General features: G+C 41.2%; 1 protein-coding gene across 1 annotated transcript in view; it reads left to right on the top strand.

Annotated features, from left to right (window-relative positions):
* LOC126456598 (glutamate receptor 1-like) overlaps positions 1-14,229 on the top strand; it is a 145,629-nt gene that overhangs the window by 29,185 nt on the left and 102,215 nt on the right. The window contains exon 3 of the mRNA XM_050092343.1: positions 13,687-14,029. Coding sequence (XP_049948300.1) covers positions 13,687-14,029 — 343 coding nt within the window. The remainder of the gene's footprint in view (positions 1-13,686; positions 14,030-14,229) is intronic.

Below are 14,229 nucleotides of genomic sequence, written 5' to 3'. Positions count from 1 at the left end.
ACGTATGGGAACAAGGCTGCGTCGACTGAAGACCAGAATGAAAGACCAAGTACTCAGTGATGGAAAAGCTTTGGGTGGAGCTAAAAGATTGACAGACGAGGTAATCAACAGTTTGCAGAAAGACTATGGACTGGCAAAATGACAAAATACTCACAGTGTTGATGCAATGGAAAAGGCTGTAATGGCACTTTACTACCACACCTTATCGACTGACGAGGAATCACTACATGGACTATGCCACAGAGACCCAATTCCTGGTGCAACTACAACAAATATCAGGGATCTGAACGTATATACAAGCATCAGCACACTCTACTAGAAACTGTCATGAAGCCTATAAAACCGATTTTCAGAGATCTTTCTGCAACTGAACTTTTGAATAAATTTCTCCATGGGCGTACACAAAATCAAAATGAGAGTGTGAATAATGTAATTTGGACCAGAATCCCAAAAAATGTGTTTGTGGAAATTCATACTCTTCATTTTGGAGTATATGATGCAATTGCTACGTACAACAGAGGTAACATTATAAAGTGCAATGTGCTGCAGAAGTTGGATGTGATTCCCGGAAAGTACATGGTGAGTGCAATGATGTCGATAGACAATGAGAGGAAACCGGATGCTGAAAGGAAAGAAAAGGAGTGTGAGAGGCAAGCCAGACAAAGAATGAAAGGTGTGAAAAGAAAGCTAGTTGGGGAGATGTCTAGTGACAGTGAAAACCCCTCTTATGGTGCTGGACTCCACTAAAATCTTAGTGAAACTTTGAAACTCGTTTTCCACAAGTTCACTTTTTTGCCATACAAGGAACATTTTCTACTAAACTATTAGAGATAAAGACTTAAAATTTCCAAGGAATGTAAACAGTGCCAATATACACCTTGTATCATACCCTTTTTGTGATACATACTTGATAACAGATTTTATTTCAAAGATACTACGCCAAAAAATGTGTCAATTATATTCAGTAACAAAATAATTAATATCTTCCCAAAATAACACCAATAAATTAAAATCCATATGGTACGTGGTATTAAATATATGTAATATTATACTGTAAAAGTTTCATCATTCTGGTGTTAATAGTTCATAAGAAAATGTTCCTTACATTTAACATCGAGCTAAGTCTGTTTGTAGTTTAGTTACGGACGTGTTCTGGGTGGTGTACACCTGTTCTACAGTATGCGTTATTGCTTTTTTTAGTTCTGTCTCTAAAGTATGGTTGATATGTTTGTCTTTTTCCCCTAAAAATTCGTCAAACTGCTGTTTTTGTTGTTTCGTCATGTCATCAACTTGCTCTACAACCTCCTGCATTTTGACACTAAGCTCGGTCTGCTGTAAACTCGAGGCTTCAAAATTATCGGTTAAGGTACGGATCTGTTCTGGCATATCCTTAACTGTGGACTTTAAGTTGTCAACGTCTTGGCTCATGTAATTTAAACCTTCTTAAATGGGACAGTTGAGTCGTCAGGTTGTTTTGCAGGTCGGTCTGGTTCTTTACGTCATTTTCTATTTTGTCCATTTGTGTCGTAATATTTTCTACACGCTTATCTACAGTACCTATTTGTGTTGCAACATTATCTATCTGCGTGGCGACATTTTCTGTGTGAGCGTGCATTTGTGATGTAACATTTTCTATGCGAGCGTGCATTTGTGCTGTAACATTTTCTGTGTGAGCGTGCATTTGTGCTGCAACATTTTCTACACGTGTGTTAACAGTACCTATCTGAGCTGTGACGTGAGCTGCAAATTGTGACATTAAACTCGTCTGCCTCTCTCTAAACGTGCGCATGAGGTCTGGTTCTACTGCGTCTTGTTTATTGTCAGAATTCGTGTCTGTTTCTGTAGTCGACATGTTGTCGCCCGTCGCTTGCGACTGAGCACTGCCGGTCGCTGCGACTGTGTTTTCAGTATTCGCAGTACTTTCTGCCTCAAGGTTATGTAAAGGTTGGACTATGGTTTCCTCATCAAACTATCCATAGTTTTGATTTGAGATCTGAGTTTCATCATGCCGATTCACAACTCAGAACAGCGTGCAGCCGAACTTCACTATCACTACAGCTCGTACTAAAAATATACACGTAAATAAATCACAGATGGCTTTGCGCTCGTCCGTGGAAATTTGTCTCTGGCAAAACAGAAGACTGATAAATGACTCTTTTCTTTTGCGCGCGCAATTAATAAATTTTGTCCGCCATCTTGTGATGCATTTACATATAATAGCAATTGAACTATTGCAATTTTTGCGTAAAAAATGGACAAGAATTTGGAAAAAAAGGAACTGGTGCGTTCGACGCAGTGGGTGTCGAAAAAATGAAAAAAAAAACAATCCCACATTTACTTTCAACTAAAGCGTAGTAGTGCTGCTGCTCTTAACTTACGTGTAATTTTCGGACGGTTTTGTACTCAGAAGAATTAACATTAAATGGTCCAACACTTTCCTCTAATAAATTGGTGATTTCTATGATGCGTTTTTTTTTTTTTTTTTTTTTTTTTTTGGTACGCGGCTCGCGTAACATGCAACAGAAACAATGAGTTGTAATAGAAATAATGGATGGCAAAAATGGCTTAAATATTTCAACTTAAATTTCTACTGATTTTTACTGAAATAATCGTCATGGTACTCAGTCCCCACTGTAACGTACTCTGTCTGTTATTGTTTTTTGTTATCGTTTTTTGGTTTTTGTAGTTTTAGAGATATGAAATTATTGTAGCGGTTTGCTTAGTCAGTCGTAAAAAAAATGGTTCAAATGGCTCTGAGCACTATGGGACTCAACTGCTAAGGTCATCAGTCCCCTAGAACTTAGAACTAGTTAAACCTAACTAACCTAAGGACATCACACACATCCATGCCCGAGGCAGGATTCGAACCTGCGACCGTAGCGGTCTCGCGGTTCCAGACTGCAGCGCCAGAACCGCGCGGCCACTTCGGCCGGCTAGTCAGCCGTACTTCGGAATATTTTGACATTAAATGGAGCCTGAAATTTGCGTAATAAATACTTCCCGTGAAGTGCGATTTGCTGCATAAACAAAAATAAATTGCGGAGACGCAATCCACGGAATATTAACAGAAAAGCTTTAGAACAATGCGTACGACTGACTAGACACATTCAGAGGGTACGTACATTCGCGTACGAGTAGTTGCGACCTGATGAGAAAAATCTCTCTTCAATTTTTTTTGTGTAAAATAATTACGTCGTAACACATTCGGAGATTGCGAACGTACAATCAGGGTAGAGGCACGTACTTCTATCATTCCCCGTGGACTGGGTAAAAGAATTGCAGTTATTTAAATTTAAGAATATTTCTTTTTCAATCGGACTACTATTTTTATACGAAAAGGAAGATTGCTGGATCTGATTGTCTCGGCAAAAACACATCGAAACTAATCTTAGCGGCCAGCAAAGGAAAGTAGTGAGGACAATCACGTACCTCTATTGTTGAGCAGCGCCGTCATAAAGATCGTTGCCTCCATCTAAAATTCGCCTTCTCGAATTAACAGAATAATTTGTACTACATTGATATGGAATTTAGGCTTGATCTTGACAGAAATTATAAAACACATTTTTCATCATTTAACACCTTCACTTAACACACAGATAGACATGAAACTATACAGTACGTCTTATCGCCAGCACATCAGAACAAAAGGCAGTTAATACTAGAAGTAATAAAAGAATCTCGAAATTAGTTCTTTGTCTCTCAATGATAAAAAAGTTTTTTAGAGTATTCTTCTGGTACGACAGTCGAACAAATTTTCTTCTTGTATCTTTTTACAAAATTTTTTAGTTCTTTTTCAACACGGATATCATACACTGATTCCTTGTCTAAGCGATCGCCAATGTAAATTCTCTCTCCCTGAAATTGAAGTTAATATAATATGACTGAGTAGTATCTAGTTACCTGAATGGAAACTTTTGGGAGAGAGATGTCGCTTCCCAATAGTTTTACACAATTATCTTCCAGTTCTCCAAGTATAAAATTAATTACCCTACCTGGAACAAGAGCTCTGTGGCTACGCGGAATTCCAGCAATCGTCGACTCAGAAAATTCTTAAAAGAATCAGAGGCACAATCGTACACCGTGGGGAAGTCGTCTTGGATGCTATGACGTACTCACTCTGCAGCATCGGAATGAGTGTCCAAGCTGTATATGAATTTTGGTAAAGTCCAGAATTTAATCTCTTAACATAAAGCAAGCGACCGTGGTGCAGGATCTACTGATTTCCCAGAATACAAAGTCCTCCACGAGTTGCGACACACCAGATAAATTTCCGAGACACAAACAAAGGAGAAATTAAAATAATCAATGAAACGTACCTTTTACATTCATGAAATTTCAATTTTCCGTAAATTATTTTCCTACCTATATTCCAGTATCTTCTTTTATGAGATGAAATGTTTTCGCAATTAATCAAATCTCATTCCGTATTCAGGACGACAGCTTACCACAATGCCGTTAATTACAATTCCACTGCGATACTACTCTCCGCAATTCTGAATCACAATTAAGGATGTCCATTGTACACGTAAAGTTCCACATTATATCTACAGAGTGTTTATATTACGAGTCAGAGATAACATGTCTCTCGCAGTCGTAAGAAGTCTTTGAGAAAAATAAATAAGTTTCTCGGTCGAAATTATTATGTGAAGATATTGCCAATTGCATAACAGTACTGACAACTCATAGATGTTTTGTAGTCATACCGATCAATTACTACGGCGTAAATTCTGACAAGTATTATGGATTCGTGAACGCGCAGTTGCAGAGACGGCATTTTAAAAGGTGGTACAGACATGTAGCAAGCAATGTCGGATTAAATTAAGGCTGTTGTAATACATCGCAAAGAGCAGTAGAAAACTGACATCAAAAATAATTGATAAACATTTATGATCATGTCTCATATTGAAAAATGCATTTAAACATTAGTAGATTAGTCTCTTATTAATAAGTTAATTATCCGTGTAGACAGACAACACATCCGTACTTCGTATGATTTTAACCAACATGGTTGGGAATGTCAGTGATTTTACTAGTGATAATTATTTAAGAAGCAACAGTCAACGATCGTAGAATATCATTTATTTAAAACGACCGGTTTCGGCACATACAGTAGGCTATCTTCAGACGGATTGCACTGTAAAGATTATAAAAGCAAAACGGCAATGCAACCAAAGTAACGGTTACCTGAATGACGCCTCCACGGGAACAGCGCAACCAACATACAGCTTTGGACGCTAATAGTCACTATACAATGTCACCTATGCAACAGCGTGCTACAGTACGTTCTCTGACAAACAACGGCTAACCCATCTCTAATTCCATGGAATCGGCGTCGCCCTAAAGTACCAACAAACACCAGCAGTTGGCGTTCAACGTTCCCACAACCTTTTGTACTGGTCCACTTGTATTTAAAGTTTATTTGAAGGTAAGCAAATTTATTAATGACCTGCACTATTTATTTAAACAGCTGCACTTGTCTAATGAAATACATTTAACTCTACTGTACCGTTATACTTCATTTTCACGTCATAAACATTTTTACATAAGGTACAAGGGTAATGTCGAAATTAAGGTCTCCTATTTTCCTATAAGTACATAGACCTGCTCATTTCTACATTGGTTTACATCAGTTTACAGCTTGAACATTTAGCTAATTTTCGATATAATCACCATTTCTTTTGATGCATTTTTGTAGACGCTGTGGCATTTTTTGTATGCTCCTGTCATACCAGCTCGCAGCCATGCTGTTCAGAAAGTTATGAACCTCTTCTTTCACCTCGTCGGAGCTGAATTGCTTTCCTGCCAAATGTTCTTTTAACCTAGAGAACAGGTGATAGTCACCGTAGGGTGGGTGGGTGATTATGTTTCACTGAAACTGTTGCAGGAGAGCAACGGTTTGCAGAGCAATGTGTGGGCGATGGCTGTCATGGAGAATGTGTACGCCCTTGCTCAACATTCTTCTTCTCTGTTCTGAATTGCCCGTTTGAGTTTTTGCGGAGTCTCACAGTACCAGTCAGCGTTAACTGTGGTCCCAGCGATTCAGCTCCGACGACGAGTTGAAAGAAGATGTTCATAACTTTCTGAACAGCACGGCGGCGAGCTGGTATGACATGGACATACAGAAACTGCCACAGCGTCTACAAAAATGCATCGACAGAAATGGTGATTATGTCGAAAAATAGCTAAATGTTCAAGCTGTAAACTGATGTTAACCATTGTAGAAATGAACAGGTCTATGTACTTATAAAAAAGTAGGAGACATTACTTTTGGGATTACCCTCGTAAGAACCCATTGACTGCAGCTGACGTAATGCGGCAAATTTGCGCGCTATCGAGTAATATTTAACGCGTGGTAGTACAGCCACTAGCAGCAGTTAGCATCCTGACCACAAGCAGCTTCTCAGCACGTCACCAGCTTCAGAAAATGGTTAAAACGAAACGCCTTTTTAGTTTAGTCTTTGTACATTTTGTGCAAGACTGACTTCCCTGATTGTGATGTACGTTTATAATGTTTATAGGAAAATCAACCTAAAAATGACCAAGTGTATGTTCCGAAACCGGTCATTTTAAATAAACGATATTCTGCGGACGTGACTGTTTCATCATAAGTAAAGACTTCGTCAGACAATTACAGTGTCACAGCGTTGTAATCGCGGAGGGCGGCAGCAATTTGAAGAAGAGAATACTCGACGCGACGTGTTGCGAGTAGTGCCGACTTTTAATGAACAGTATTTGGGGGCCGGCGGCCTACTTATGGTGCCTGTACTAAAGTTAGTCTACCGGGTGCCTCACTACATTTATCTAGGTCACCAGTTAATAGTATGATCGGTACTTACGCGGCTCGAGGTGCCGCCCCGCATTGTCAGTATTGGGTCTTGAGCAATAAAATTTGTGGAGCAGTGGTATAAAGAAAGCAACGTTCTCCATTCACATACCATCTTCGTCTTACAAATCTCCCAAGTCTATTCTCAATATATGTCCAGTCCATCTAAATATTTTCGCACGTTGTTCTGGCAATGCTTACACGTGGTCCACACATTTACACCCTTCCGGTAACACATACGTCCTTTACAAATATTTATCTCATTATTGTCCAAACTTCAAATATTTATTACGGCAGTCTATATTAGTCATCCTTATTCACCTCAATAAATACACAAAAATAATTTATGGTCCTTAAGTTTCCCCCACATCATTAATAACATTTTACTAATCATCCTTACATCGGACATCATTCATCCAAAAAAGTACCTCCTCATCTACATGTCAATCAACACTTTTTCCTGTTTATCACAACCAACAGTTGTCATGTAACTCGAATTATATGCAATTTGGCTCTTATTTCATTATGCATGAAAAAACGCTACAACATTGGATAGGAGTCTTTACTGATACTAATTAGCTAATATTTTGATGTAGTTTCGTTTCAAATCTGGCATTTATCACCATTATTTCACGCAGTATTATTTCGATAGTCAGTTCATATTGAATAATTGCACTGATCGTGGCTTCTTCCACATTTAAATATCTACTTTAACATTACGTTCAATTTCAGTTTGTTTACCGAGCGAGGTGGCGCAGTGGTTAGCACACTGGACTCGCATTCAGTAGGACGCTTCAATCCCACCACTCGCCATTATAGTTTTGGTTCTCCGTGATTTCCCTAAATCGCTCTAAGCAAATGACGGGATGGGTCCCTCGAAAGGGCACGGCCGACTTCCTTCCCCGTCCATCGCCAATCCGATGACCTCGCTGTTTGGTCTCTTCCTCCCAAACTACCCCAACACAGTTTGTTTTTCCACTGTTGTCATATATCTCTATACAGCATCATCCGTGGAGGGCCTTATGGAGCTTTCAGTGTTGTCCACAACGTCATTTATATTTCTTATTATCAGAACCGCTCCTGCAACACTCCCATGACGTACGACAAAGTTCCTTTTATGTCTATACATTTCTATTTGTTGCGAGTGACGTGCCGTGTTTCATCTGCTAGGAACTCTTCATTTCAATCACAGAGTAACTCTGATATTAGATACGTTCGTAATATGTTCATTAGGCGATAGCGCGAAATTTCTGTGACTCATGGAACACGGCAACAAATTGGGCGCCGATTTCTAGTGCCGCCTGGTTGTCGTGCACGAACAGCACAAGCTGGGTTTCACAAGATAATTATTTGTTGATTAATGTTTATTCTTCCTAAGAAACATTTCAGCCTCCGTAAGGGTACAACATGTGAGCATTAGACACAAAATTTTACAACAGCTTGACTTCAGTGACATAAACCTACAGTTGTGTGCGTTGGTTGACAACTTTTCTTGGAAACAGGTATGGGCTTTTTCCTACCACTTTGACAGCATCGTTCCTTCAGCGGCATACGGTAGACTCTTGCTAGAACAGGAGTCAGTTTTTTCGCAAACTACAAGCAGAATCGCGTAGGTATTCCATCAGGCCAAGCCGAGTTGTTTTCTGTCGGGCTGTTTTAGTTCAGTTTCTATCCCGCTGTCAGTTCCGTTTACATCCGCTATTTCTCTTACTACTCTTGAAAGTAGAATCTTCCCCCTCCCCCACCCCCTTCTCACGATCCACAGGCACACACACACAGATACACATATGGCTGGGACAGTGGACAACATCTTTCTGGAAATAAAATAATCTCGGTCACCCAATGTGACCAATATTTTAGTTAAGTTTCCCTAGGACTTTCATCTGGAAATTCCTCCCAGCTGGGTTCGCTTTGCCCCATTCCAAGTCTACTGGGACATCTGTCTGGAAAGAACGAATTCTGCAACAGCCCAACTTGCCCTTCCAAGTTCGAAAACAGCGTTATACAATACTACACGCTGAAATAAAAAGCTGTTCGACACTATTTCTCTGAGCAGTTTTCTTTTTCCACACAAATGTACCAACATAGACATCCAATGATGACTTCAGTATTCCTGTTGAAATCTGATTTCTTAGCATAACATGAGAATTATTCATAATTACTCAGAACGTGAAGGTTCTACCACTATTGGTACTGCTGTGGCCTTCAGTCTCGAGACTGGTTTGACTCTGCTCTGTCTTATACAAGCCTCTTTATACCCAAAAAACTACTGCAATCCACTTCTTTTTGAACCTGCTTGCTGTACTCGTCTCTTGATCACCCTCTGCTACATTTAACACGCCCCCCCCCCCCCCCCCCGGGCCTCATGCACACACACACACACACATATATATATATATATATATATATATATATATATATATATATATACTGCCCTCCAACATTATCATTACTTAACGTCTCACAATGTGTCCCGCCTCTTAGGTACGTTTTACCACAAAATTCGGCTCTCCTCAACAGTATTCAGCATCTCATCATTAGCTACGAGATGAACGCATCTCATCTTCGGCATTCTTCTGTAGCACCATATTTGAAAAGCTACCATTGTCTTCTTGTCTGAAGTGTATCTTCCACGTTTCACTTCAATACAAGGCAACTCCAGACAAATATCTTCAGAAGAGACTTTTGAACACTTGAATGTATATTCGAAGTCAACATATTCCTCCTCTTCAGACACGCTTTCCTTGCCATTGTCAGTCTCCATTAAATATATACTCCACTAAATGCTCAAAATTAAACACTCGTATACTACTTTTAGGGTCACATTTCCTAATCCAACTCCGTCAGCATCGCCTGATCGAATTCATTTCAGTGCCCTTTCCTTACTTTGTTGTATTCATCTTACATCGTTTTCCCAAGACACTATGTATTTCCTTCAACTTCTATTTGAAGCCCTTGCCGTCTCTTTCATAATGTTAATGTCATCCGCAGACATTGAATTTTTTCTTTGGGTTTTACGTTCTTTTACCATTCTATCCTGTTATCTTCACAGGTTACTCAATCGACATATTGAACAACATTAGAGACAGACTACAATCGTCACTTCCTTCTCGATTGCTGTCTCCCTTTAATGTCCTTCGACGATAATAATGGCCTTCTGGTTCCTGTATATGTAGTAAACGACCGACTTTCACAATTCAAAGTGTATGCGAGTGATCATTGTCAAAAGCTTTTTCTAACTTTACAAAAGTTGCCAGCCTAGGTTTGTGCTTTTTAACCTATCTTCTAGAAAAGTCGTAGAGTCAATATTGGCTCGAGTGTTCCAGCGTTTGGTCGGAGCCCAAACTAATCCTCTGTGATTTTGGCTTCTGCCAGTTTTTCCATTCTGAGATAATAATTCGTTTCAGTATTTTGCAGTCAATAACTTACTGCGGATTGTTTAGTAGTATTCATATGCACCTGCTTCGTTTGGCCCTTATATTATTACACTGTAATTGAAGTCTGGGGTATCTGCGCTCTCTCACGTTTCTTGCATACCGGGTGGAAAAGTTTTGTCGTGAATGGCGCTCCGAAGGTTATCAACATTTCTGAGGGAATGTCGTGTACTCCAGGGGCCTTGTATTCACTTGGGTCTCTCATTGCTCTATCAAATTCTTTTCGCAGCATCGTATCTCTCATTTCCTCTTCATCTACTTCCCCTTCCCTGTCTATAACAATGCATTCACTTTGCTTGTAGGGATACTCTATTCCAGCTTTCAGCTTCAATTGCTATATTTAGTACTGGAATCCACCTGAGAATTGATATTCGTACAGCTGCTTCTCTTTCCTTCAAAGGACTCTTATATTTTCTTGCAGGTGGTATCTGCTTTTCGCCTGATTGTATATGCCTGTATAAACTTATGTTTGTCCTCTAGCCATTCCTCCTTAGCCATTTTGCACTTACTGGCAGTCTAACTCCTTGGACGTTTATATTCACTTTCGCCTGCTTCCTTTATGCTGCATTTTTGTATTTTCTCCTTTCATCAATTAAACCAATAAATCGTATGATACCCAAGGATTTCTACTAGTCTTTCTGTCTTTACTTATTTCGTCCTTTACTACCTTGACTATTTCATCTCTCAAAGCTACCCATTTTTCTTCTACTGTATTACTTTCTCCTTCTTCTGACAATGGTTGCCTAATGTTCTCTGCGGAACTTTCAAGAGCCTCTGGTACTTTCAAAACTATCTAGGTCTCATATCCTTAATTTCCTGTTTGTTTTGCCATGAGGCGTGTTTTTTAAGTATGTACCGTTTTGAAATTAAAAAACGACGTTCTAAGATATATATGAAAGCCTGTTCCTTAATTTACTCACTGACGCCATTACAGTCTGATTCTTCCTTGTTTACGTTGTGTACTGAGTGTTTAAGATGCCTCCGATAATCGTGAGTCCCGCCGACTGTGAAGTACGGACTGTTATAAGATTTCTTAGTGCTAAAGGCCTAAAAGCGATCGATATTCATCGTGAGATCTGTGCAGTTAACGGAGAAAACATTATGAGTGATGGAATGGCAAGAAAGTGGGTGAGAGCATTTAAAGATGGCCGCACAAATGTGCGTGATGAACAACAGAGTGGGCGTCCTTCAGTCGTTAACGAAAGTTTGGTGCAGGAAGTGGACAACAAGGTGAGAGAAAACAGACGCTTTACGAATTCCTCCTTGCGGGATGGCTTCCTAATGTTTCTCGTTGTGTTTTGTATAGCATTATGACCGAGCACTTGAATTAGGGCTTACCGAAAATTGTGCGCCCGTTGGGTACCGAAAATGTTGACGGATGTGCGCAAAACAAAACGTTTAGACAGTGTAGTGACTTTCCTTGAGTGGTACCACAACGACGGTGATGATTTGTTACGCCAAATTGTTACGGGAGATTAAACATGGGTGGCCTACGTCACACCAGAAACAAAGCAACAAGCAACAGTCCATGAAAGTTGAGCAAGGGCACCGATTTGCTGCAAGACAATGCTCGTCCGCATGTGGCGATTCGTATCAAAGATCTCATCACATCTTTTCGATGCGAAACTCTAGATCAGGGCTTCCCAACATGTGGTCCGCGAACCCTAAGGGGTCCGCCGGCTCTTCCTAGGGGTCCGCGGCCACCCTTCACTAAATCGTGTAAAATAATGAGTAAAATTATTGAATAAAAATGTGAGAATCAAATTCATCACTATTTTTTTCGTGTGAAAAAATGTGTACTTTTACTTCAGGTCGTATTCCCAAGCAGCCTTTGCGCTTCCTAAGTGAGAACGCATACACTGTTTAGTGCCAGAGAATGCGGCTTCTCTGATCGACTGTTTCGCAACAATACGGGGGTCGTTTGTGCGCCGGCTCACGGCGGCAGATGCGCTAAACCTTTTACGCATGCACGGAGCGAGCTTTGTCGACCAATCACAGCTGTCGCTGGCACGTGTGCGGTCCCAGGCATCATTAAATGTTAAACTTGCTTTGTCAGTGCACTACCTATTTCATAAGTCGATTTTTGACCTTCAAGTTGTTTTCATTCGTCCCTAAACCAAAGACTATTGATACTTCGGGGGGAGAGGGGGAGGGGGGAGGGGGGAGGGGGTGGAGGGGGGTGGTCATTGGGAACAGACTAGGGGTCCGCCATGGATTTTCGACTGTAGAAGGAGTCCACCCGCTGAAAAGGTTGGGAAGCCCTGCTCTAGATCATCCTCCATACAGCCCCGAATTGCGCCCAGTGACTACCATCTATCTGTTCCTGCACTTGAAGAAAAACCTGGGCGGTCAACGTCTTCAAGACGATGACGAAGTCAAAACAGTAATGATGCAGTGGTTAACAAGTCAGGCGGCAGACTTCTATGAGGAGGATATTCAAAAACTGATACAACGTTATGAAAAGTGCCTCAGTACTGACGGAAATTATGTAGAAAAGTAGATTACAGTACAGGCTTTCATGTAAAAATGAAATTATTGAGATATCTTACCACGTCTTTTTTCAATTTCAAAACAATACTTACTTGAAAAAAACGTGTGGTTTGCGTACTGTAAGACCTTCGGTACACACACCATCAGATTATTTGACTTGTAGCTCTAACGAAGTAGGCGAGTGTCAGCAATATGTCTCGTGGTCTTATTGTGGCGTGTTTATCTTCTGCCGTTAGGTCAGACAACAGAAATGCCACTTGCATGCTTAGAGTGGCAGATTGATGGCGAGCAAGTTTAAACAGAATTTGATTAATTTTCACATACATTCATTAAAATAACAAGCATAAAATTACTTATCTTGGTTCTGGATGCTATTTACAATTGACAATCTGAAGGGCCCCTGGTATTGGTACGTTAATCTTATTCTCACATATCTCTGATACTTGAGTAAGTGTCTATACATTTCTCTTCATGGCTATGTACAAGAATACGGTAATCTTATTAGGCGCAGACTGAAACTTGGCTATAGACTGGTACAGACTAATGCAGACTGGTACAGACTGGTGCAGACAAATGCAGACCGACTAATTGGACAGTCGTTATAATACCTCGAGGGTTCAGGCATCATTGTGGGAGTGTGATCCGCGAAGAGAAAAGGTTCTACGTTAGCAGCAATCTAATTGGTTGCGTTACATATTAATACGCGGATCGGCGGAAGCAGAATTTGGTCCGTTTCTAAGGCAGCGCCATCTCGTAGTGCGGAGACGGACGAGCGCTGCGCCTGCGCTGTTGCGCTTAGCGGGGCGCGCTCTAGTGGGAAAGTTGTGTACGCGCTGACTACGCGAAACTATGTACACAACTACACGCCTCGTAATTTTTCAGTTGTAATCCTAGTACTAGTTTATATGAAAATTAGATCTAAGTCTTGTTTGCTCACAGAAAAATGCGACGTGGCGTGTGGATGACTACGCAGTGGACAGGTGGGGCTCGATATGGGACAACGGCTCCGGGAACGGCCTGCTGGGCGCCGTGGCGATGGGCGAGGCGGACGCGGCTTACGCGGCGGTGTACCGCTGGTTCCCCGAGTACCTGTTCGTCGACTACACGCGGCCCTACCTGCGCGCCGGCATCGCCTGCATGGCACCACGGCCGCGCACGCGCCCCGGCTGGCAGGTCCCCGTGCTACCCTTCTCGCCCCTCCTCTGGGCCGCCGTCTGGGCCTCCGTGGTGCTCGCCACACTCGCACTCTACTCTGCCAGGAGGACGTCCAACTGGGTGCTCGGTGAGCTACACCTGCGCAAAGCAGTGTCGTCTTTTGTCTAACTCCAGGCTACCTGAAATATCACCAGTATTGAACGGAGCTCAAACTCAGTGCTAGATATACACTAAAGTGCGCTTCATTTATGACGGCGGCCGAGTTTAGGATCGTTCTGCGCATCTGATGTCACAAAACACAGTCAGCCAATGAACAGAGAACGACGT

This window comes from Schistocerca serialis, chromosome 2 (assembly GCF_023864345.2).
Source record: "Schistocerca serialis cubense isolate TAMUIC-IGC-003099 chromosome 2, iqSchSeri2.2, whole genome shotgun sequence".
Classification (NCBI taxonomy): Eukaryota; Metazoa; Arthropoda; class Insecta; order Orthoptera; family Acrididae; genus Schistocerca; species Schistocerca serialis.
Note: the sequence above shows the minus strand (reverse complement) of the source record. Positions and strands in the feature narration are given on the sequence as shown.